The sequence below is a fragment of the Bombus affinis genome, chromosome 8 (genome assembly GCF_024516045.1).
Source record: "Bombus affinis isolate iyBomAffi1 chromosome 8, iyBomAffi1.2, whole genome shotgun sequence".
In the NCBI taxonomy this organism is placed as follows: Eukaryota; Metazoa; Arthropoda; class Insecta; order Hymenoptera; family Apidae; genus Bombus; species Bombus affinis.
This window is the reverse complement of record NC_066351.1, coordinates 654,234-681,124: the sequence shown is the minus strand read 5'-3', so window position 1 is coordinate 681,124 and position 26,891 is coordinate 654,234. Positions and strand designations below refer to the sequence as shown.

Here is a 26,891-nt window from a genome sequence, read left to right as displayed (position 1 = left end):
AAGGTTACATCTTACGTTTCAAGTTGACACTCCTCTTTGGAAGACTATAATTCGATTCTTCTAATGAGCAGAAAGCTACATCATCGTTCAAAATTGCAACTTCATTCCAGATGATCGATCCACAGATGACAGGTATGTATTCTTTAGATCTAACAGAATTTTTACTGGCTCCCATTCGATTAATCTCTCAATAAAAAACGAAATGAATTCGTATTGTTCCCAATACAAAGACTTTGTTCTCGTTTTTCTATCGCAAAGTGCCTACATGTTAATTTAAAAAAAAAAAAAAAAAAAAAAAAGAAAAAAATAGAGAAAAGAGGGGAAATGAAAACTATTTCGCATCGTATCGATATTCGGAACTGCATCGCGTCGATAACTACAACGCATGCTAGTTTCCGCAGGACGTGTGCTCGATACAAGACAAGGTCGCGCACGACATACCGGTAGACAAGATCCCGTATACCATTTCGGATAAGCTGTGTTCGGACGATCGCCATTTTAGATAAACGGTATCCGGATAAACTGGATCCCACGACATCTTAAATCGAATATGCACTCTTCGTGTTTCACGTTCTTTCGTGACTTTCTCTTATTACCTGAGACATCGACGAAGAAAGGTCACGCAAAAACGGAAAGAAACGTGGAAAGTCGGTCTTTCTGCTACCAATAGGGAAACATCTTTCTGTATCTCGAAACAGATATAAAGGTATAATCGGAACGATGATAGAATTTAATCATCGTTTCGATACTTGATCCCTGTGTCGATGTAATCACATTAATTTATGGACAGCCTCGTAATAGCGCGATGATTATTTGATAGTATAACCAAACGATCAATCAATAAATCGTAATTAAATATTAACTTTTGATATATGTAATTAGCTGCATTCAGTTTCTGCACTATTTACGTTCGATCCGCCCCAGCCAATCCAACGTTTATTAATACTCGCGAATTATTCATTACATTTACATTCAAGATCTGCCGGTGCAATTTATATTTTGGTTTGTAACGATTTATCATATTATCCTTTGGATATCTTTTTTTTTTTTTATTATAATGCAGATGGAGCACGAAATATATAAAAAGTTGATTGAGAATGTTATTAATCTTCGTATTAAATCGTTGAATCTAACATGATATAATATTTAAAAGAATAGAAAATAAATCAAATTTGAAACATCAGAACTCTCTCGCATATAGTGGATGTAAAATTATAAGAGACTCTGTCATCTATAACTTGTAACTCGTCACTGTGTCCAGTCATAATTGATTAATATGCGATGGTGCAACGGAGCTCGATATTTTATTTCTTACGTTTCCTTGCTAATATTCGTTATTCTTATATAAATCGTAGGGTAGAAAGATGACAGTATTCGAATGGTATCGAAGTTTATCGATGAAAAGCGTAAACTGTAACTGCCTTAAAGTCTTTGACATCCCCTAAGATACGAAGTCCCGGGCGTTTTCTTTAGGGGTGGATAAACGCTTGGTACGGTCTAAGAGCGTCACCAATCTCGTATAAAATCCTCTTTCTTTCTCCACTGTATTAATTTCGATGAATGACAGCATTGCATCTAGAAAGACGAGGAGGAGGAAGAATGAAAAAGGAAAGAATGAAATATGAATGCGCAACAACGAGAGAGAGAGAGAGAGAGAGAGAGAGAGAGACAGAGACAGAGACAGAGACAGACAGACAGACAGACAGACAGACAGAGTGAGAGAGAAAGAGAACATATCGAACGGGGTAAAATTTTTGCGTTAAAACTGCTCCAAGTTTATTATTTCAGACTAAAAAAGTTTCCTATTAATATCTGAAGTGAGCAAGGAAGAGGGAAAGCGGGATGGGAAATCAGAAACTTTCCAAGTAGCTCCAATTACCGAATAAAAATGAAAATCTCATTATACCGGTTCGCCGTTGGAAACGTTTAATATCAAAGTCAACGTGACTGCTTTTCCTTTTCCCAGCGAAAAAATTACCCTGTTCCAAGACCGATCTACGAAAGTACAATTATTGGAGTTTGCGTTGTGCTTTAAATCACACGGATGAAATCGTTCAACGAAAATGAGACAGAACCGCGGACTTTAATCGAATAATGATCTTCTTGTCACCTGATTGGTCCGGACAACTCTTAACATTGCAAATTTACCATATTATATAACTAAGAACAAACGTTTATAATATTTCGAAGAATATATGTAATTCGTTCTTGGTAAATTTTTAATTTGAAAACTAAACTGCAACAATAAAAGTCGTTATAGTCAAACTGACGATAAACTTAAAGTGACTGCCAACAGCTTCCGGCAAAAGTTTAATTTGATAATGTAGTTGAGGCAGAAAGTTTCTGAAAATAAAAGTTTGTGCCGTAGAAAAATAATATGTTTCGCATCTTGTAAAATATAACATTGTAAAAGAAGAATTTTATTAATGTATAAGTTATACAGAGGAAGAACTACACTCTGGACTGGAAACTTGCGGTAGCTGTCTATGTACATTGTACGTATATAAATGTTGATATTTCCTGCTAGTAATGTAATATAATATGGATGTAATATAATACAGGGTAATAATTTAAAATATGATTATGAAAAATAAATCGAAATACAAACGAAACTCTTTTCCATTTGTGGTAGCATAAGTGTAACATTTTCATAGTAAAACTTATCAGCTTCTAAGAGTTAAAATCCTGCGATTTTGCTTGGCAAACGTTAAACTACTCGATAACCACTCGTTCTCTTGGAATGAATTCAAAGAATAGATGAGAAATCTCGTGCACGAACAATGTGACGAAATGTGAGACAAAACGAAATGGAAAAACACACAAGCGTATCCGACGACGAAACAACGAAAAAATAAGAAAGCAGGATAAAAAGAAAGACTGTATCTCGTGCAAATGATCCGATGCGCGGTTTCGCTCGCGGTGCGCGTACAACGCAAATAAAAGAGTTCGCGCGCGCTCTAAGCGTGAAATCGATTTCTACGTGAGCCAGAGTTCGAACAAAGCAAATTCCACCTGCTTGACTGCCAACTCACCTGTAACCATGGCTGTTCGTTCTGTCCATTTAGCTTGGTTCTATCTCGTCTCGCGATGGACGAACGGTACACGCAGTCTTTGGTCTGTTTCATTTCTCGCCAGGTGTACGAAATTCATCCCGATCTGCTTTTGCTTCCTTTCTACTACGTACAAACAGGTCGGACAAATAGGTTCGCGAGCATACGGTCGCGATAAAACTGTCGCTATCTAGAAACGAGTTTGTGAAAAAAATCCCTGTCAAATGAGCGGGGATGGATTCTATATAAAATTCATAAACGAGACGAAAACTTTGAACCTCTAACAAGGATTTTGGATTCGATAGAGCGAAAAGACAGTTAGATCTTGTATTTCTGTAAGTGTCACGTGTAGCAAACTTATTGTTTCCAAAGAAGACTCAACCGAACACTGCGGGATCTCTTTGGGAATCACCGTAATATACCTACAATGTGTGGCAAAATATGTGGGGAATGTTTACATAGTCGATCCTAGACATCGGCGAAAACGATCAAAGAATTTCATTAAGAATTTCAAGTACAAAAGTATTCATGTTTGCGGTTTCATGTTTTTCGAATCATAATCAATGTCAAAGTTTACACTAGACTGGATTAGAATATATCATCTGACGAACTTTTCCCTCTATCTAGCTCATACTTGATATCTTTTGAATGAAAATTATCTATATATAATAATATGCATATGTATAAAGATAATTTCTATCTTAAACATCTTTCTGGATATACTAATGCATGCCTAGCCGCGCTAAATGTTCAATCGATAAATTAAATGCGTGGAACGAGAGTCGTTCCGCTTGGCTGGAAGTCGATCGAAGAAATTCAACGTAATCTGCAATTCTGGCGTCACGAGCACGATATTCGCCACCGTTCAAAATGCCATCATCGGCCGGCCGATAGACGAGAAAATTCCCGCTGTGTTACGCTGTGGAATATAAGGTTTTGCCAGGCATCAATAATAAAAGACGTTGCGCGTCTTCGCCGTCGTATTTCCGTCGTCGCGGAAAAATCCATCGACGATTCTTTTTTACCCTTTCCCCTATTTCGTCGTCTGTCGGCGACGAAATCGTCGCAGGCAAGAATTGATTGTCCTCGGCCGGAGGAAATTGATGTTGTCAAGAAAACGGAGGACGCGGAAAGGTTCGCGATTCGCGTACGTCGTTGCCGCCATCCTCGTCATCTCTTTGGTTGACTTGTGCCACGTGGAGATCCCGCGGCACGCGAATTTCCTGACAAATTGCGCCGCCGAATCCGTGATTTTAAAATTCAGCTGTTCGCGCACGTGCACCGCATAAACGTCGGCATTATACGCGAGGACAACACGCTCGCTTTCTGAAACGTCGGTGTTGGACGCCTGTAGGCGCGCGTGTCACGTTTTCGTACGTGAGAGTCGCCGTGTGTGTCGCACCAGGGTGTAGATATAAGGAGATGAGGTCTATTGTTCATTGTGCCTCGCTGGCAGAGCGCTCGAGCTTTCGCGCGAGCTGGAACGGCCAGTTTGCTCGCGTAAGTGAATTTCCGCAGGTGATTTCGTTGGTCGCGGCGCGACAGCTATAAAGATACAGTCTGCTTCTGGCGAGGAACAGGCATACGCTACGCGTTTTTCAGAATATGAGATAGAGAGATTACGATGGACTCGGGGAGCAAGTCAAACCATGCGTTTAACGCGTGATCAGTTTTCACGATTGAAACACGTGCTGCACACACGGTGCTAGGGAGTTTTTTTGTTTTTTGCGCGATACATTCTGAAATACGCTGTATTCCGAGGGACAATAGTCTGCGTATCGATGCTATTCGATCAAAAAATAGCCTAGCTGTAACCTTAAAGTTAGCATCGAAGATTTACCGTTAATTCTTTATCTCTTGCCTTGAAAAAATAAGTTAAAAGTGAATAATTGGTAACTGTCTGTTTGTATAATTTAGCGCAATTCGATTTGATAATGCTTGAAACTTTGATGGAACGAATAATTTTACTCTCGTCTTTGGAGTTAGGATAGATAGATATTTCGATAATCTTCGCAACTGCTATCTTCAAAGAATTCGTATTCTTCGTACCAAAAAGAGAAAAACACTAGTGAATATTAAACGAAAAGTGGGTAAGAAAGCGGGAATAAAGCGGTTTCCAGAGCACATCACGGAAACGTCGGTGTTCCGGTTTGGCGCGCGTTTACCTTCCTCGAGGAAAATGGTGAAAACGATGACGCCGAAGTATAAGCGGCTACGCGAACACTAGAATTTTTCCCATCCACGGAAATGTGCTCCGTAACGAGGAAGACTTGAACTTTTCCCTTTTTTTACCTGATAGCAAAATCTTTATTTTATCCGTAGAATCAAGCTGAAAATCTTCGTCACGATGGAAGAAGGAAAACGTTTTCTAACTAAAACGTAGAACCTATGATAACATCGAACAATAAAATGGTTGCGATCTTTTAAATTTAATGTTGCGATGTTTATGCAAATTCATATTTTTACAGACACTGATAAAGGAACAGTACCTAAATAAAAATACCACTTATCTTGTAAATCTAATGATAAATATTTCATCTTAAATATTTCATATATTTCTCTATTACCTTTTTTTTGCATATTTACGCGTCACATCGTAAACGCGTATACGTCTTCTAGCGGCTGATAAAATTCTATATAAAATAATATCCTTGCACAATTCGATGGCACGCGGGGTCATTGAAAACTTAATTACACGCTAACTTTATTTCGTCTGTCGTAACAGTGAATTTCAGATGAGATGAACAACGAATTCGTGCTTCTATGCTTTTGCAGGAAACATTGCTACGGGACGACCGGATATGCCGATAATCAAAGTCGTACAGTCGGCCACTATGACAGTTATAATCGAAGCTAAAGACTCGCGTAACGAGTACGGGCTGGATGATAAAAAGCAACGAACCGCTGAATGCTGATACAATCGGCGGTAATTGAATTTCAATAGAAACTTTCCATCCGTTTCGCAATTCAAAGCTGGTTTTAATCGTTTAAGATGTACGTCGCTGTAGAGCCGCCGAATAACGAAATAGAAGACTGAAAGAATTGAAAGAAATTACGAAGGAGCAGAGAGAAGGAAGAAGGATAATAGAAATACCGAGGCCGATTTACCGATTAATTTTCCGAGGTTGAAGACCTGATTGTTCTCAAAGTTCTCTCTTCGTTAGTAAAGTCGGTAATAAAAGGCGTCATTTTTGCATTGAAAGCGTTTACTGTTGCCTCCGCTAGTCTTTCTGAAAGCCTGAGACCCACTTACGTGGCGAGACCCTTGAATTCGCTAATTAACGCGGCTGACTCATGATGTCATTCGTCAGGTATACTGTACACTCTTGTAAAGGTCACGTCCAGTAGTGTGAAACACTTGACCGATACTACAATATGTTCCGGCATTATTCTCGTGGCCTGTGCTTTTCCCTCGCTATTCGTTTCCGGAATATTCTCTCGTGTTTCGAGCAAAGCTCGGTAGCGCACGGCTACAATCGTAAAGTATACAACGGTGCGCCAAGAAACTCGAGACATCGTCATATTTCTGGTTTTCGGCCGACTCGAGTGCTTAGTCGTTCACTTAATTCGTTCATGCTCTCCACCTAAGCTCTGATATCCTCTGAAAATCATCCATGGATGATTTTCCTATAGGTTGCCTCGACAGTGCAACTGCAACGAAACACTCGGTAAAATGCGTCGCGCTAACGAATTACGGGATGAATGCTCTCCGTTTGAAAAAGATACCGATTCTCGTCGTTTCAACTTGCATCTGTTTGAAATCTAAACGTGCAAAAAGTACAGAATGTGCGTAGATGCAAAAATCTGTAAAACGTGTAAAGTAGAGTACTTGTTATAACAAATATTATAATATTTAGAAAGTGAAACAAATCTTCATTTAGATCTATTTATCTATTTATCTAGTGTGAGCAGTATTTCTATGTTTCTTTTAACAACTGATTTTTGCTTTCTAGCGAAAATTTCAATCTCCATTCTTTAGATACTTTTACGTTGAAACGTATGCGAAAGTTTCAAATATTAAAACTTCACGTGCGACGTGATTTTGGTTGTTCGCATAACAGTTGAATCGTATTAGGAAAAATATAAATATTCGCATAAAATAACAATCTACCAATTAATTCAAATCGTATCTACGGTTTAACGAAAATCCTTCGATTTACGTTTCATCGTTTCCGTTGCAGATTCAAAGCGAAAACGGGACAACACTGCGCATACACACGAAGGAAAGTTGAGGAAGTACGACGACCACGGCACCGGCCAAGACTAATTCGAACTTTTCGCACAAGTTCACGCTGACAAATTATACCCCGACGAAAATGGAGTGCCGCTTGAGATTCAACGAGGAATTTTATTACGTTACAGCCGTAAGTGCCGGCCACGCACGCGTTCGAGAATCGCTTGTTCGAAGAGCAGGAGACAGGTGTATATACAACAGGGGAGGATGAAAAATGAAAGCTTTAACAACGACACAGAAACGTCGTAACGTGCAAATGAATTTGCAGCAACGTAACAGCCAATAATGTCACGCGCAAACATCGTTACTTCGCGCTGCATTTGTCGTTACGCGACACTTTATGGAAGAGTGCAAACTGTTACACAAATATTTTCGCTTCCAATGAAAATTAATGTTTCCAGTTAACATTCCATCGTCCATCGAACGCAGAGTTTTCTCCACCCCATCCAATCGTTTATTTATATTTTAAAGCGTAGAATTTTTCGGTTATTTGTAAGCACGAATATTGAATTTAACGTAAACGATATATCATGGTATTCCGATCGAGAATTCTTTTTTCAAATAAATTCTTTTGTTTGATCGAATCGTTCGTTCGTTCGTTCGTTCGTTCGTTCGTTCCCCTTTTGAAGAAGTTTGCAATTGTTCCAAGGGCAAACTCGACTCTAACGCAAAATAACGTCCGATAAGCCTGTTACAGGAATTTCATCCGAAATCGGAAGGTAGTTTGGAAGTTAAATTAATTTTAGTATAAATATGCAAATTCCGCGATGTTGTATGACACAGTTGGTTGGCAAAGTGTCAAGTAATTTGTCAGAAACTTTTGCCAAGTATCACCGGCATTGTTTGTTACGTTAATTATACAGCTTGTAACGTTCAAGCGTACGCGTTTCTTTGCGTTTCCTCGAAGTATGCAGAAAGTCAAGGAAATTTTATTATCAAAGACTTCTCGGTGAAGATATTTAATCTATGGAAAAATGAAGCCAGTAAACTGGTCCCTGTTTCTTTCAACCGTAATCCGATCCTTCGCAAACTTTACCAATAAAGATTTACGAAGATTTATAAAGGTCTCTTTAATTTACGCAGGATAGAAATTCAAGTCGAGAAATTCAAAAAAATAATAATCTCAAGACGCGTAGTACATCTTGGAACAAACGCTGTTTCCACGAAACGCCGACGGAAGTCAAGACACGAAGCAATCACGGTGCTAGTTGAATCGAGTTTCGAACTGACAGTAACCATCGTCGTGTAATTCGACTTGCGTAAATGAGGTAAGGATTACGTTATAACGGCAAACTGATAAATCGGCGTCTGATTGAATGCCTGGTTCAGCATCGCCGAGACAGAATACGTGTCTCGTTTCGAAGCAATCATATTCGCATCGTTTTTACCACGGCGTTGCGTCGTTGCGAACTTTTATACAGGTGGGTGCGACGCTCTGAAAGTAGACATCATTGATCTCTTTACAGAAAGTTCGTAGCATAGAGCACATATAATGAGAAATAAAACTCCAATATCCATTCTACGTTTAGTGAGACGTTGATTACAACTATTAACAAATAATCGGTAATATAACTAAGAAATACCAAAGTCTAAGATAGACAACGGGAGCATACTTTAAGGATAGAAGGGCGTGATCGTAAGGGATTGTCGAAACGGCGATCGCTCGCAGTGGCAAAACCGCTTGGCCGTTCCGAAACGAAAACTGGCCATGCCGCGGAACAGTTTTCGGGTTAAAGATCTCGTTGGAACCGTGGCAAAAAGTCGTAGTGAGTGGTGGATCGATGCCACAGCAGCGACAGCGTGGCTCCAGCCAGCAGACGTCGTCGTCCTCCCGTACTACCGCATATATACAGCTGTACACACCCCATACCCTCCTATCCACCCCATCGCCATTCCCATTCCAACGATCTCCTCATCTCCATCGCCATCTACGCTCATCCCCCTTTCACGTTCCACTCCTTTACCTCCGGGCACTGAGGGCGTCCTCGTCGCTCTCTCCCTTTCTCCATCCTAACCCATCCCTTTCTTCCTTTTCTAACCCCTTCTTCTCCGCTACCCTCTCATCGTTCGCCCGTGGGCGCTCTAATACGGCTACGAAGCATCACGACTGTACTTATGAGAATGTAACCCACATTTCCACCTAACGTTACTTCCGGTTTGCTCAGGAAACGCATTGTGGGTTATACTCAATGCCGTTTCGATATCTGTCACCGTTAATGGCATTAGAAATCGCGTTGCAATAGTCGAGGTAGACTCGAAGGGGAAAATTGGTAAAATTCGGACAAAAATGCAGGGGTAAAAAAGTGAATGAAAATTCACGAACATTATAGACAAATTGTCGTTTGAAAATTTTTGTCGAATGTCAGAGACCGTGACTCGATACGAGAATTAAAGGTACGTATTCATCGTCATAGAGTTTCAAAGGAAACGACGCAACGATTCTGCAACGTTGCCCGTAGTTCTGTAATCCGATCTACATTAGCTCGATGTCTACACGGTCGTTGCTTAATTTCGCGACACGTAAACGTGCTCCACCTCAGAGTGATGGCTCCGAATACCATTCGAAATTTCATCCGTCCCTGGCTACTCTATTACGACTATATCGTGAGCAGCTAGACGCATTGGGAATAGTAGCGCAATCCACATTCCGCAATGTTACATCCTCCTTCAACTCGCTCCACTCTTGTAAGGCACGTTCAATATTATCTCGCCACGATTGCTTACGAGAGGAATATCGTCAGACCGATGAAAAATCAAAAATGTTTACCGAAAACTGAATATCAATCGGGTTTGGTGGTTGCAATTTGTGATTTGTTAAATTGGTGAAAATGAAATATTTTTCCCAAGTTTGAAATTCAAAGGCCAGAACCACCGGTTAGCACGTTCACTGTATATTCGATTATCATTACATCGAATACTGTACGCTAAAAAATAATTTCCATACAATACCTGTCTCTATATCGTAAAACTTTATATACATATATATATATATATATATATATATATATATATATATATATATATATATATATTTATTTATTTATTATGAGATGTTTCCCCACAACTTTTCAGTTTCCGTTCCCCACATATATACATACATATATAACTTGGAAGTACGTGCTCACTAAAATCTGTATCGCGTACAATGAAAGTTAATTTTATCCTATTGTCAACTTATTGTCATCGTATCAAATATATTACAAAAGAGTATGTTTGAGTTAAATTTCGAAAATGTGGCACGAAATTCCTTGACAAAATTCTCAGACAGCAAGTTACGTACAGTAGTTAAAATTTCATTCTAAAAAGCGACATTTGAAATTTGAAAATTCGAGGGTAAAAATAATTACGGTATCGAAGGAAATGTGGCACGACGCGACCTCTATATGTCGGTACGGCAAATAAGACATGGACAAGATGACTCTTCGGCAATATATCGGCGACCCATTTCTTAAATCTACGTGATTTGTTCGACGAAAGAATACAGCCTAATAGCAACGGCATTTATTGAAGAATGCGGCTCGTTCCGAGGATCTTGTCTCTCCGTTTCTACCCGAGTCATTCGCGTCTCCCGCCACCCTTTCGACCCTCCCGCTTTTGTAGCCAGCGTCCGTGTCACCCACCTCTGCGTAATGCGGTCGCAGTACGTGTTAGGAAGTATTCCTTCTCCTATTCGGAGAAAAATGTAACCCACATTCTGGCGGAACGTTATTTCAAAGAGACGACCGATAGCGAGTGTCAGAGAAAAGCAGGGAATGAGATTCGAACGTCCCGAATTTAATAGGAAACGAATACGCCCGCTGAATACGCGACGAGCGTATAACTAACAATTAAAATCCTTTCGTCGTCGATGTGGAAATATATTAATTACTTTATTTAATATTGGAATAGTCAGCCTAATGGGCGAATAAATTATACATTCGTAGAAGAACGGGCGCTAATTAGCAGCAATCTCGTATCAACACAGAGATTCCATCCCTTGATCCTGAATCGCCAAGTGTTTCCGTAAAAAAGTATTTAATTAAAGTAAGAACAGAGAGATAGATAGAGAGAGAGAGAGAGAGAGAGAGAGAGAGAGAGAGAGAGAGAGAGAGAGAGAGAAAAGGAACTGTGGAAAGCTCTTGGAACGAAGAAAAATACCGAAGCTCGTTTTACGTGCTTCGTTTAAAAGTCCGACGAGCTTTAGGCGACGTTTGCACTGCTGCAACATTTTTTCGGGAATTCTTTCTTAAGAATTAGAACCTCCTTTGAAGTTTAACGAACCCGAATAAGAATAAAAGAAGAAAAGAAAAAATCGGCATCCTTAAGACCTTCGATCCTTCGTAAGACTCACGAGTCTAAACGTCATCAAACTCTCTGAATAACATGGTCTGATATCGAATTATGAATCTATCGATAATCTGCGTTACCCAGCAAGATCGAATCTTTCAAACTATACCCCCGAGTTAATACCTAGTCATCGTTGTCGGATTATAGAACAAAGTTGTCAGGCGAAAGTTTTCGCGCGACGTGGTCGAAGCGGTGCAAAAGAACCTTTAAGATATCACAGATCCAGAGAAACTACTTTAAAAACAATCCAAGATTTCGATGCGCTATTCGGTTTAACAAAAAAATTCTTATCCAACGTTAGCTTGCCGCTAGCTTGTAACAATTGTGGCGGTCGTTAACAGCCATTACCGTTATTTGCGCGATCGTAATACTTTCTCGACGAAAGGAAATGTGCACACGTGTGGTGCAATCTGCATCTTTATTCAGCTTTCTGTTATACTCTTGTAATAGCAGAAACATTCCACTGGAGCGTAATAAAATGCGTAAGATACGAAAGGAACTGTAAAATGCTGTCTTTCATCTTTAGCTACACGATAGATACGCCAACTCCACGACTTTGGTGTCTTCGCGTGGACTTGATCGGCGTACATAAAGAGTCCCGTCAAGAGTCAACGTAATAACAATAATCTCTCCTTTCTTTCTTGCCTGTCTTTATACGCGTGTCGTTGTCGTGAGAGGCAACGAGGTTCGTAATTAATTTCCACCGTGGTGGCTACGTAATATCAACCGCTCTAGCTACCAGAAGTGTTCTTCGTTAATCTCGCACAACGAGAGAGAAATTTTGCCTTCACGATTATATCACGCTAATGCCTGCTTCTAATTCTTATTAATAGGTAATTATTTAGAAAGCCGACGGGTTCTCGATTTCGATCATTTTTAGATATGCCTGTACGTATTACTACCAAATTCTCTTAAGCCGAATTTACATTGTTTCATTGTGCAGGATTACCGCGAATGATTCTTCCACAGTGAAAGTGAAGGATGAATGCCGGAGTTGTATTTACACCACTTCACTGATTGGATGAGCACTACAAATGTATTCCTGAATGACACGAACATGACTGTGTAAACGAGAACAGATTTTTATAAAGTCCATTTATTTAAATAATATATTGAAAATTGTTACTTTTTCGTTCATATTTCTTGTCAATTTATCTCTTGATTTTCACGTAAATTTGTGTTTAAATCGAAATTTTGATCTTTTAAAATTAATTAAATCACAAGTATAATTATTATTGAAATTGAAATGTACATTAACGCGACCAGCCGAGACCCTGTAGCTCGAATCATCGTGCATCGTCGCAATTTTCATATTCCAAAGTGCTATGATGAAATTATTGCCATGTAAAAATGAATTTAGAATCAATTAGTATTAATTAATTAAAAGAATTATTAATAAGAAATATTTTTTAATGCTATGTGACTTCTTTACGATGAGATGTACCTTTCGTAATCATAAGAATATAATAAGCGAACAGTATACTTGATTCTTGTACATTTCTAAAGATCGGTGTAAGAGCGACAACAAGTTAGCTTATGTTTATTTTATTATTTCCGATATGAATGCTTTATAATGTAGTTCTTTTCAAAGTTATGCTATTTTCACGATATACAAAGTTGGATTTTTCTCTTCTCCTCCCCCCCCCCTCTATCTCTCTCTCTCTCTCTCTCTTCATAGTATGAAGGATATTTATATAAATTTTTTATTCAGAATAAGCTTTCACAAATTCCAAATTAACTTGCAAACTTTTATTTATCCGTAGACAAGCAGCGAAAATGTAAGAAATGTCCATTATAATTTATTAATCTTTGCCTGTAAGCGTTTCCCTAAATATGTATAATACCGAGATAGATTTAAGTTTAGATTTAGGTTTAGCTTTTGGTCAATTAAAATTATTACGTATTAATATTATTTTATAATTATTACGTATATTTAATCATATAATCGTGATTTCTATATTTGCCATTTGTTAGACCGTTAGATTACGCGCGCGACTTAAAATAAAAGATGTCAACGCTACAAAAGATGGTGTATTCAATGCGGCGAAAACAGCGATAATCGTGAATCTAACCATTTTGCCGGACTCGAGGTGCTTCGTGATAAACCAAACGAGGAAAACGACGAAATACATGTAGCGGCACGTGAGTCGTTGTTTTGCCTCGGAGTATTGACATCGTTACGATGTAGGAAATTTAAAAGTAAACAAACTTCGGACAAGACAATATCGCCGCTACGTGCAACCGTCAACCGGAGTCGAATTCAAAGTTTCCGGTACTCCCCGGACCAGTATAAATAAACAAACACATGCTCCAAGTATTTAGTATTCGGTAGTCAGTATTCAATAATCATAACCTAGTATCCGTATATCGAGTAGGATCGAGCAACTCTGTATTCTGTAATTGTTGGAACGATTTTAAATACATCCGACTATATCAAGTACTAACTCGTTTCATCGTTTGAAACAACATGTTTGATATCCACCACATTGAGAAAATCTGTATTCCGAATGAAGCCGAAAAATAACTCGTTCGAATCCAGACGAAAAGCATACAGAAATGTTTGTACAATACTCGATTATTCGCTTCGAATGGAAGAGATACTACCGCGAAACGTAATCAAACGTGCGACAAAGTATTTCTTCAGATAGTTTCTCCGTTTTTTGTAGCAGACTATTCCGCCTGTACGAAGGGTAACCTATACATGATACGGTATCTCCCCTTAAAGTCAGACCAGATCCGGAATGCTCTGTGATTCGCTCGTCCTTAACCTTGCATAAGGATCAAGCAACTAGATTTAGGCAAACTTCTAACTTTAGGCAGCATATACCGGGCGTAAAATTTATGCCGGAACCAGTGGAAATTTAACCCGAGTTTCTAATACTATGTATTCTTTATCCAATACAATGAGATCGATGAGACGTCTTACGGACATGCACGCAGTCTGTAAATGTAGGTATGTGTGTAGGTGTATATGTAGGTATGTGTTGTGATTGTGCACACAAGAAATACTCTTGATTTTCAATAATAACGTTTATTAAACTCTTAACAATTAACAACAAATAACGATAAACCACGATTAACGATTAACAACGATCAATAACAATCGTACTTCGCAGCTCGGTTGACGCGTATGCATTCTTCCGAATATTCGGCGAAAGAACCGCAGAGATATCGATGGTACGTTAGGCTTGTCGGCCTTACGCTTTGTTTGTGCCGCGATGTCGTTGGAAATTTTCGTGGTCGAGTGCCGCCACATATATTAGATATGTTAAATAATTAACCTGGTTCGGCTTTCAGATGTGTATAATATAAAACATTTATTTCATAATTTAAAAAAATGTTTTTGTTTTGCATTACAGAGGTCGAACGGCCTTTCCATAACGGATATTCCATCCGTTGCATGATGACGAGGCTCAGCAAGAACTTCTTCAGTGTCACAACAGTGTCAGGCGTCACAAAAAAATGTATACACATCATCCTAATGACGAGTAATCTAATTTAATGGCTTGTTGCTACGCGTCGTAAATACTTTCCTGCCGATTTTGTTTTCTATCCGATTAGTTAGATTTACTACGTTTCGCGATGCTACATCACCCGATCGATATGTTTGTCCATCTGCTTCCGTGTTTTCGTCTTGCATAATTAAGTGTAAATCTTAGGATGGGACGCAGAAAACCGGAGCTCACGTTCGAAGAGGTGAAGGAGGAAGGATTTTTAACGAGTATGCCGCATATCGCTTTAGGCGAGTTCCACATATCTCGCCAGCGGGAATGCGTAATTGCATTCTTCCCTTCTCTCGCAAAAAAGAAACAAACAAGAAAATGTGGTGCGATTGACATTAAAAGCAAGTGTCATTGATTTACTTATTTACTTATTATACTTATGCGGACTAATATTAATTAAATTAAACTAATATTATTCGTTGCTTCCAAGATATTTCGCCGCAAGTGATAAACGGTGATAAACGGTGATAAACGGTGATAAACGGTGATAAACGGTGATAAACGGTGATAAACGGCGATAAACGGTGATAAACGTGAAAAGATGGACAAAAATATTAAAACGAAGAACAATAAAATTTACTTATCATAGTTCCCCTGTCTGGCCTGGCGATGAAGGCGATGAGAAGATATTCCGATGAGAAGATAAAACAAACATTTTATTCGTGACTCTGTTGGCAAATAATTAACTCGAGTTTACTATTTCTAGATCAGTCTATCGAGAACGAAATATTAGGAAAACTATTCGACGAGCGAAATGTATTGACATTTCCTTTTAATCGTCGTTCCTTTTTAACTTATTGAGAAAAGGGTAGATGAAATTCAATGGAACGCAACCGTACAAAATGGATTCTTTTATCGGCATGTTCCCTTAAAATAATGAATGGAAGCGAGATTTAAAGAAGACGTAGGAGGTAAGAGGACGAGCAGCAAATAGAAATCGCACGGTAATCTTAGCATGTTCTAGCTCAGTGACGTTATCTAACAGGATCGCTATTTCGCGCCTCGCTCTCGAATAATTTATTATTGCAGCACCTGTATAGCACGTGTTATCGATCGTCTGTACTGAATTTAACGTATGGTCGAAGGGTACGATCCTGTTTTCTCGATTCGATATCGTCGATCCGATCGAAAACCCTGCTGACGCTCGATCTGTCGCATTTTCTTCCAATCTTCCTTCTCCCGTCGTCCCTTTTTATTCTCTAATTTGCCGACGAATTCACGTGTTTTCGTCGAAGAGAAGGAAAAATTTGTAAAAATTTGTAAAAAACAAAAAAACCGAAAATTCCACACGACGTATGTGAAAAGGACGAAATGTAAGAAGACGCGACAAGAGATTGGAACAAGTTTAATACGTTTAATATAGTTAATTATTTGTATATATCATAATAGAAAAACTAACGATTATTTTTATACAATTGCTGCTTCAATTTCATTATTCCATCACTTTTATGGAACAATTCGTAATCAACTTATTCCAAAGCAATTGTGCCTTTTTCATTACCATCGACCAACTACTTTTGCTTTCCGCTTCTCTCTTTCTCTCCTCTATTCTTCGAGCATTTCCTCTTTTATCTTTATATCGTTACCGCATAACGTACGCAAAAGCATTAAATTGTTCCGTCGTTCTATTTCGTCGCAATCACAGTCGCAAATGCTGACGGTTCCTTTATACGAATATTTTAACGAATGCGGCTCGTCTGATGTACGGGCCCGTGTACCGCTCTTTCCGCGATGCTTTCTCTTTCTGATTCTTCTTCCACTTCGTCTCGTATCGCGCTTATTTTTGCATTTTTTTCGAGAAAGAAAGGAGCAAACGTGCATAGGAATAAAGAAAGATGATTTCGAACGGGAAACAGAGAGAAAAGTGCAGAACCAGCGACGATTCTTTTAGCCCCGCGACTGAAAGATTAAAAAGCATAAAACCGAAACTCGATAGGCGTGCAGATACCTGTGTGAACATCTGTCACAGATACGTACCGAACGACGGACGAGATTAAAGAATCTCGTTGCATCGTGAATCGCTTTCTTTTTCCTCTGTGGTATACTTTTCTTTTTTTCTACGTTTCTAGCCCTTTTCCTTTTTCCCCTATATTTCTCGTTTTCTTTCTTCTTCTTTTTTCCTTTCTTTCCTTTTCTTTTTTTCTTTTTTTGCCTTCTCCTCTTTTTAGATTTCATCTGATTGTGAAAAATCAAGCAACCGATTCGAGAACCATGGAATATTCGCCGTCTCGATCTCAAAGTGATAATAGCGTAGGCTTGGCCAAGGTTTGTCGCAGTTCGATCGCGCGGATTTACGAAATGCGGAGAAGAATAGTCGTCGTCGCTCGTCATAAGAGCAACACCGCGAAGGATTCGAGGATTCCGTTCGAGAGCGTGAAAAATTATTGCCAGTAATCCGCTTCGTTCTTTTATTCCGCGAGATCTTGCTTCGTTAAAGAATTTGCACTGAATGATACATGCTTGGCATATCGATGATGATCCATCGTTCATGTGAGTGAAAATTTTTTAGAACGAATAAAAATCTCGGCACGGAATCGAACCGACAACAAAATATAATATTTAATAAGAAAGAAATTCAGAAATCTGTAGTGTTTTACTTTAGGATTCTCGGGATTGCAAACTAGAATGCTTCCTATAGAATTTTCTTCCGGTCTTGTGGAATTATTTGTGAGCTGAATTTATAGAATTAGTGGAAGCAGAGATCTAACCCTTAGCAAACGAACAAAAATCGAAGTAATACTCCGAGAAGAAGATAAAGGATTTTACCAAGTGGTTGTCAATTTTTTCTCTTCGACTACCTCGAAGAGGCGTGGAATCGTTGGACGTTAAGTATCAGACACCACCAGTCATGTTCGCTTTTGTTTATTTTCGTTCGGCAATTGTGCTCGGACAACAATACAGAAATCACTGTCGTCTGCAGCGTAAGACGAGAAGAACGCGAAGGGTAGGACGTGTCGATTAGAACAAAATCGAATACGCAACCCTTCTAGTCGTACGAAAGGATAAGCACCATTGTTAAGGGTTGATGACCCTCGGTTGAGGCCGGATATAACGACAGAAGTGTCAAAATTCAAGGCTCTAGTGCGACGAGTATAATGGCACAATGGTGGAAAGTGGGCGTTCTTTTATACCAAATAAATAACTGGAAACCATGAATTTTTAACGTACGAGCGGAGGAATTTATCGAATTTCTTCGAAGATTATTATTATTATTTGAACATTATTCAAGAAAAAGAATGGTATAACGCAAACATTTTTTGCAGATATTGCTGCCATAATATCGAAATAATACCTATCTTCATAATTCTACTTTTTACTTTCACAAAATTTTGCCAACTTATTAGCTCCCTTTAAAGCTCCATTTACATATTTCAGCCTAACAGGTCGTTTTCACTGTCAATTATGTTATATTTAAATCCTTCTCTTTAGTTATAAGGTGACATTAAAATCGGAAACTGCTTCTCTCCTATGGTATATTTATGTCGACTTTGTTGCAAAACCAGTCGAAAAGTTTATAACAAAAACATCGTGTATCAAATTTGTAGACTTCTTCGATGATAATAGCGTTCTAATAATCATAAGCTGGATTCGCGACACGATGAAATCGATATTATAAAAAATGATCTATATCGTGGCTTATTGTCAAATGGAGATTAATCGGTTTTATCGTGAAATTCACTGTATTCACTGTATGATTTAACCCCTTCGCGTACTTTAGCGAGTCAGACTCGCGATATCCATGTTCGGGCCAAAATCTTTATCGCGAGTCTGACTCGCTAAAGTACGCGAAGGGGTTCGTTAGACGTAATTCCTCTGTAATGTAAGAATTATGGAATATGATAAGTGTTTTGTTTAAAAGAATTGAAATGTATTGAACTGATATTAAATTATTAAATACTTTCTAAAGAGAGACAAACACGAACAAGGGTAATTGTTGTTGGAAAAAGTTGTTGAAAAAAAGAAACATAATCAATGAAGATAATATTAATGATATTGGAGAAAAGGTCGGCCATTGCAATAGTAATAGTAATGATTCGGAAATTCAGAATAAGCAACAAATGAAAAGTAACACTCTGTATATTTCTAGCGGTTAGCGTTTTATGTTCGTTGAAGAATTCTGACAACGCGATATATGATTCCGAGGAAGACCCCATTTGAAGAATATTGTTATCTGATTACTCGAGCGAGTAGTTCATTCGTCAGTTTGCCCTGGAGATCCATTAGACAGTCGCAATGATTCACAGTTTCAGACAATAAAACTTGCCAACCCCTTTTAACTGTGAGATGTTAAGAATGGAACGTTTCATCGAAATAGCTGCCATAGGTGCGTAATATGTCTACGTCTAACGCGACAATGCAATACCAAGCATAAAAAAGAAAAAAAAAAAGAAAAAAAAAAATACCTTTGACTCGACCCTGACTTCGCGCCAGAACGAAACGGAAACGATCAACTAAGAAATATCAACGATACATTATAGCAGTGTACAAAGAGAAAACGTCCCGAGAGACGTGTACTTAGTTAAAAAGATTTTCATCTGGATGCAGAAGGGATGATAATTGTTAGAGAAAGTAAAATACAAACTAACCGCCTCTTGGTTTACATTAACCGCCTGTGGTTCTTAACAAGATGGTAAGATCGTTTGCAGCAATGGTTCGCGCGATAGGCAAGTTTCATTTATAAAACAGCAGGTATATTTGTCATTTGAATGTAAGCTTTAAGATAATATTTAATTTGACAGATTGAATTTGTTTCACCGAACAATTAAAAATCCTAAATTAACTATGGCAAAGAGATTGCATATCATCGTCAGTGTAGAATATATGTACTTAAATGTTAGAATAATTCAAATTCATTATACCCGTCATTCGATTATAAACATTATCTTATTGCTCCTCCTTTATTTTACTTGCAACAGTTAGTCGATCTAATTAGTTAAAATTTAGAATTTTAATGGTTCAAAATTTGTAACAAACTCAAACGAGGTGTAGCTAATTTACTTTTGATAAAGTAAAGAACTTTTGATAAAGTTGTGGTAAAATGGATTTAGAGTGGAGTATTGGAACGATGGGATATAAAAGTCTGGAATGAATAAAAGTAGAAAGTAAAATTAAAAACTATTTTCTACAGGTTTCGGTTTCCATTTTCTGCTTTATCTTTGCCTTACCTTCACTTTTTCGCTTCTCTTTTTTTCTTTCCGACTTTCCATATCTCCTTCCTTCTCGTACTTTTTTACTCCCTATCCTCCCTTTTATCCCTTTTATGAATGATACGAATTTAAATTTATTCGACGTTTCGACAAGAGTGGCAATGGAACAAGTAATGCCTTGCAGCGGAAAATAACTAAAATAAAGAGCAAAGAGGTAAAATGTAGGTACAATTGAAGAGTAACGTTACCGACATTGGTCGTTGATCAATGAATTAAGTAAAGAAAATCGTTTTGACAATGTTTTGAACGATATGTATTTCAGGGAAAAATACCATAGATGCTTTATAGAAGCGTTCTTATTGTTTTGTACAGAACTGTAAATTGTAAGAGGTCGGAATATTAACAGAAATAATTAAAAAGTAAAAATTGAGATATTTAAAAGCAAATTTTATTTTTTAAAGAAAATATGTTAGCATATTTCATAATAATATATTTTTTCAGTTTTATTTATAATTAACAAACTTATGCTTGTACTAAATTGGACTGTATCCGAAATCTGTATCAATTCTCGGAGAAAAATTGTTTTCAATCTAATACAGATTGTATACACGTGGGCCATACATTCAGGTTAATTTCCATTTAATTATTTAAAATTAAAATGTATGCCACAACCGACGATAATTCAATTTTATTCTTATAACACTTTCCAAAATTTCCAATTTATGAACAATCACGTGCTTCAAAATATTTGTAATTCTGTTTCAATTCAATTTTATCGGTTGCTTTGGTAAAAAGTTTATTGATAGTTAAAGTGTAAAAATAATTAGCAATATATTTATATTTTGCAATTCATATTGTTATACACACACACACACACACACATAAATTATCAATGCTTTGATTAATGACTGGCGTAATATAAAAATATTTAAATTAGTTTCAATTCTTTATCTATATTATTCCTTATTTTTCTTGTCGATATTCGTTATATGTGTCTATAATTTCAAATGCAAAAATAAAAATTATAATATCGAGCCTTTTTCCAATCATTCATCAATTATTCAATTATCGTTTACGCATTGAAAATAACAGATACGTAAATAGGTACCACCAATCTTCGCAAGAAATAATCAATACATTATGTACCGACACGGAAGTGAAGTTTCAAAAAATATATTTCACGAACATGAGTTGTCCTAGTTTTTTAGGTGCATTTTATATGCATATTAGTATGCTGTTACCATACGACTAAAAACTATGTTCACATGTATTTCTAATGGAAATAATATAAAAATGTTGTATAAATTAATAAATCTCTCTTATAGGTATGTAATCGTTTATTACATGTATCCCGACGAGTTGCCACCAGATGGCTATTCGTGTTTCCTGTTGCATACGTCAGTAACCGTACGCGTGGCGTGGTGTGAAAAATTATTATGAATTTTGCATAATTCGTATCTCTGCTTAACTATCAATTTCTTGTGATTGTATTATGTGACGTGATCAACATTTAGACGCATAATACATAGCAATTTTAATGAAATATATTTAGAATACGGGAATCTAATGATTGTGTCGTTAAAAAATGGTGCATTTACAATATGATATTGCCTGTTGCATTTCAGTTTTATTTATTTTAAGTCTTGCCGAAGCGGGTTTTCTGGATTATTTGAACCTTAAGGTAAATAAAACAGATGTATGCGAAATTGAAGATTTGATTGATATGAGGTTTAAAAAGTGTAGTGCTATGGAATAACAGGCTCAGAATTATTTATTGTATTAATATAGAATTGTATATAGCAATTTAAATTCTAATAAAATTGATTACTTTTTAATTGTATTGACACTTTAAAGAAGTTCAGCGCCTTTGAAACAAAGACACAGACATTCTATCTCGTTTAACAAACGGATATATACTTTTATGTTCTATAATTAATTTCATTAATTTAATGTTATAGCGTTCAGTAGATCATTTGCCTGACAATACACTTGGTATCGGTGAGTATTTAGAGTTCTCCGATAATGACAAAAGTACAGTAAATATAAATACTGAACAACAAGCTTCAGATACACTTTCCAAAGGTTAATAAAATATTTATCAAAGTAAGATTTAAAATATCATAAATATTATATGTATTAAGTTTCTTCATATATTCAGATATTGAATGGGATTCTCAGTGGGCCAAGAATATCAAATTTGGCCAGGTATCGGCAGTCTCTATAGATCCAAGTGGAAACATTGGGATACTTCATAGAGGATCCAGAGTATGGGGCTCGACTACATTTAATATTCGAAATATATTTAATAAAGAAGATGGCCCAATTCAGGAAAACACCGTAGTTTTGTTAGATAAATCTGGAAAAAAGTTATCAGAATGGGGTGCATACAAATTTTATTTACCGCATGGTTTGACAATAGACATGCATGGAAATTATTGGATTACCGATGTAGCTCTACATCAGGTATTTAAATTCGATGCTAAAGATATAGAAATGATGAAAGGTTTATCAAGTTTGAGAAAAAGACGATACAATCAAGAAAAGCATTTAAGGCCTTCGTTGACTCTTGGAGAAGCTTTTGTGCCTGGTAATGATGACAAACGGTTTTGCAAACCAACAGCAGTTGCTGTAGAAAATAATGGTGACTTTTTTGTTAGCGACGGTTACTGTAATACTAGAATTCTGAAATTCAATGCTAAAGGAGAAAGAATTCTACATTGGGGCCGCGGTAGTTATATGCATTTTATATGAAAATTAACTATTTAGATTAAATTACAATATAGTCTGTAATATACTTTACTTTATAGGAAGCATATATGGACAAACTCCTGTACAAAATGCATTTAACATACCTCATGCTTTAGCACTTGCCAGTGAACTGAACTTACTTTTTGTTGCTGATAGAGAAAATGGCAGAATTGTATCTTTCTATGCAACTAATGGGACTTTCCACAAAGAGTACAAGAATCATACCATAATCGGTGCATTAATATATAGCGTAGCATATGCCAAAGGAAGACTTTATTTGATTAATGGTCGTAATTCATATTACGCTGCACATGTTCGAGGATCTGTTCTGGATGTATATTCGGGAGACATATTGCTTCAATTTGGTCCAGGACAAGATATGGATAGTCCGCATGATATAGCTGTATCTCAGGATGGTTCAGAAATATATGTCGTGGAATTAAATAAAAATATTGCTTATAAATTTTCACAGAGTAAGATTTTAAATCACTGAAGTATAAGAATAGAACCTATTTGCTTTGTATTTCTTCAACGAAACATGTATAACGTTTTTTTCGCAGTGATAAATACATCGATACAAACTGGAAATTTTATGGTACCCACAAATCCTCACCAGAAACCAGCACTTTTAACGGACATTTATGTTAACCAGAGCCTTGGAGGTATTGAAGGAGGAGCATTAGGCTTGGCCATTGCTACAGCAATACTAGCTTTTATCTTTCTCTGTGTAGCAATTGGTATGATTATAACAAGATCTCAAAAAAGAGATGGTTTGTTTGAGTATGATATATCTCCTGCTGAATTCTCAAAACTATTCCACTAAGAATAATGATCTGACTGATTTTGGGTTATCAAATAATAGCTGTGCACGCATGTTAATTAGTTTGCAGAAATGAAGCGTTTAGTAGTGGTTCTATCGAAAGTAGTTAACTTTGCTACAGTATAAAAAGAAATTTGGTAAGATGCTACATACTTAGAAATTAGAAAGAGAAGGTTGAAGGTTAATATCTACAAACAATTGCAACTTAATTTCTCTTTTAGATTTTAACATTGTCGCTGCAGTAAGTTTTAACAAGCTTTTGTACTAGCTGCGCATACATTTTATTATTTTATTTAAAATAGCACATCTATGGAAAACAAAGTTGCTAAGTATCAGATGTATGCAGTATAGAGATGTCAATGCATTATATTGTGCTTTGGAAACTATGCCAGTACAAGAAAGCTGTATATAAATGCATAATTTAGTGGTTAGATGAACAAACGTTGTTTTAATTCTTGTTTTTACTCTAATCATGTTTGATTTTTACAAATGTATCATCATGTTGCAATATTAATATTTGTCCCATTTATTCTGCAAAGGAGCAGTTCCATTTTTCATATTTTTCTATAAGAAATGATTAACATTTGTCATAAATTATTATTAATTAATTAAAGTTCATTTACTTAACATTCCACTTCATTTGACTTCCATTTACACTATAGAATGTTTAGTGAACTAACATGTAAATACTGATTAACATTTTTTAAAATGTATAAATATTTTTTATTTATAGTCTTATTATTGAATCTTGTATTATATCAAATCAAAGTGTAATGAATTTACACACCAAATTGAATCTGAACTTTTTTTGATGTCTTTTATACGCGTGTTAGATTTTGAAAGGCTGCATTTTTTCTTTTCTACCTCTTGTATGTGATCGTTTATTTATTTTAAATATCCATATCTTGTAAGAGAAAATATACATGTTTTCATCTCAACAATGTTTTCTGTTATTCCCCTATCCATTATCCTACTTAACTTGAATAACTTTCGACAGATTGTGTAAATATTGAACAGTATATAGTGCACGATGCTTAAAAATACATAGAGCGGTTAGATTTCGACGTTATTTCGCTCCATCTGTATAATGCATATTTGGTTGAAATTCTAAATCAAGTCAGACCTGGAAATAACAGTAAACGATTGTGACGCCATTGCTATCAAGTACGAGTAAATCGAAATAATCGATTATTTCCCAGAAATGTTCTAATGCCGTTTATTTTTATAAACAGGATGTTGGTTGATAATGCGCAAACGAATGCGCTGGGAGGCTGAGAGGCGTGAAAACTATAAACTCCCGAATCTCTTGGAAAACAGAAGAAGCAAGAGTTTCAAGACAACGGAGAAACGACCGAATCCGCGAGATTTTAATAAATTGAACACGGAACCAGAAACCTCGGAGGATGAATATCCGGATAACAGTATTACGAAAATCATTTAATAACGTTTAAAATGTTTAACGTATCAAGCATATGATTTTGACGACGTACCTCTATTTTAAAAAACTGTACAGTCTTACCTTCCAATTTAAGCTTTTTACGTGTAGATTTGAATGTGGATCTCCATGATGCTAATTTTACGAACTATGATGTTCAAGTTGCGAGATGTTCCAGTTAATACCTCACGATTGTTGCCTTTTCACACAAGGTCACTTATTATCACGTTCACGTTATCACGAGTTAAGTATACGTAATCGTTTTATTATATTGTTTAAGAAAGTATCGAATTCGTTACTTAAGACTTTTTGTCGTTGACCGGTACTGACTCCCGCCACTACGCACTAACTAAATTCAACTGAAATTATGACAGCCCAAAGTAGACAACCGCGCGATTATTCGAATCTGCTGTATCCCTAGCTTAGGGATAATCGTGTATTACAGTCCATTCGATTTAATTTTATAGAGATCATTATTCCTGCGTGTTTTAGATGATAATTACACTCGAAGAAGTATTAAAACGTATCTCTCAGAGATATTTGAGAAGCGAGATACGATTGATACGATATATATGTGTGAGTGTGTGCGCGCGCGCGCGCGCGCGTTTGTGTGTTATCAATATTTGAACCAAACCGCGCTTATACTTTATCGAATATTCAATTTGATAGATATCTATATTGTCTTTCACTACTGTGCAATTCGTGTTTCCAAACAACTGCCGATATTTTAGATTTTGTATTTCTTTTTAAGAGATTTATTTGATTTAGTTTAATATTTACACTAACTTTTACATTAATTTATAATAATAAATTTTGTAAATGGTAAAAATAAGAGTTCAAATTTTCCTATGAAGATATGTAAAAGATGAGGTGCCATTTGAAGTTTAAAAGATTAAAGATTTTATTATTATTTTGAACGCATTTCATATTATGTCAAACTATTTTTTATAATGTTAGAATTAACAGCCAATACATAACAAATGCAAAATATCCTGTTTATGCAAAATAGGATAAAAGATCAATATATATATATATATATATATATATATATATAATGTATGTTCAAAATTTATATAAATAATTAACATAAAAAATATTTATCGCAAAATTATAACATACCTGATAATAATGGCCTTGCAAATAACACTTAAAAAGTGACCAAACTTAAGTTGTACGTACTAAATGTCAATAACTATATATATTTATAAATTATATTATTATGCAACTATATATTACAAATTATTGACATATCCCTTTAAAAGTACGAAAAACGGTATACACATATAATTATTTTAATTTATAATTATTATTATATTATGTATGTCCGAAAAATTTGTATTTAATCAATATCAACAAATTATCATTTATTCAAATGTGTTCGACACTGACGGTATTTTTCTAGTACCTGAGACTGTGTATTTTAGTACTTTTAAATGTACCAATACTTACAACGTTTATATATAACTTGCTTTATATTTCTTCTTTTCTACTTTCTGTTAATCTCTATATTTATCTTATATCCTGTGAACATTTTTATGTGCCATTGCCACAAACGTAATGTATGAATGTACGTATCCATGAATATGAAAATGTATATTTTCAAATAAAAACGGTGTTTCTACTATTAA

At 36.3% G+C, this 26,891-nt stretch overlaps 1 protein-coding gene and 2 long non-coding RNA genes across 7 annotated transcripts; all 3 read left to right on the top strand.

Annotated features, from left to right (window-relative positions):
- Positions 1-4,479: 4,479 nt before the first annotated feature.
- On the top strand, positions 4,480-7,868 carry LOC126919484 (uncharacterized). Its single transcript, XR_007711672.1, has 2 exons — positions 4,480-4,550; positions 7,232-7,868. It is a non-coding gene; the product is annotated as an uncharacterized LOC126919484 (long non-coding RNA).
- Positions 7,869-13,832: 5,964 nt separating this feature from the next.
- LOC126919457 (uncharacterized) lies at positions 13,833-15,473 on the top strand. Its single transcript, XR_007711632.1, has 3 exons — positions 13,833-14,553; positions 14,970-15,131; positions 15,270-15,473. It is a non-coding gene; the product is annotated as an uncharacterized LOC126919457 (long non-coding RNA).
- Positions 15,474-21,635: 6,162 nt separating this feature from the next.
- LOC126919397 (peptidyl-alpha-hydroxyglycine alpha-amidating lyase 1-like) lies at positions 21,636-26,891 on the top strand. Of its 5 annotated transcripts, none has more exons than XM_050728599.1 (6): positions 21,636-21,941; positions 22,219-22,258; positions 22,419-22,988; positions 23,068-23,481; positions 23,569-23,778; positions 25,061-26,891. In XM_050728599.1, exons 1-6 carry the CDS (start codon positions 21,846-21,848, stop codon positions 25,267-25,269), a joined length of 1,539 nt encoding a protein of 512 aa, XP_050584556.1. In that variant the 5' UTR covers positions 21,636-21,845; the 3' UTR covers positions 25,270-26,891. The 5 variants fall into 5 exon arrangements, 4 of the variants coding, with proteins under 4 accessions (XP_050584556.1, XP_050584557.1, XP_050584555.1 ...); XM_050728600.1 differs by having other exon boundaries at positions 22,219-22,342; positions 23,569-23,670; XM_050728598.1 differs by having other exon boundaries at positions 22,219-22,342; positions 23,569-23,745.

Bases quoted from the DNA above. Each gene is read 5' to 3' on its own strand.
- LOC126919397 (XM_050728597.1), top strand. From the start codon at position 21,846: ATGGTGCATTTACAATATGATATTGCCTGTTGCATTTCAGTTTTATTT. The intron at 21,942-22,218 runs GTAAATAAAACA...TTAATGTTATAG, and splicing joins TGGATTATTTGAACCTTAAG to CGTTCAGTAGATCATTTGCC. The intron at 22,989-23,067 runs GTAGTTATATGC...TTTACTTTATAG, and splicing joins AATTCTACATTGGGGCCGCG to GAAGCATATATGGACAAACT.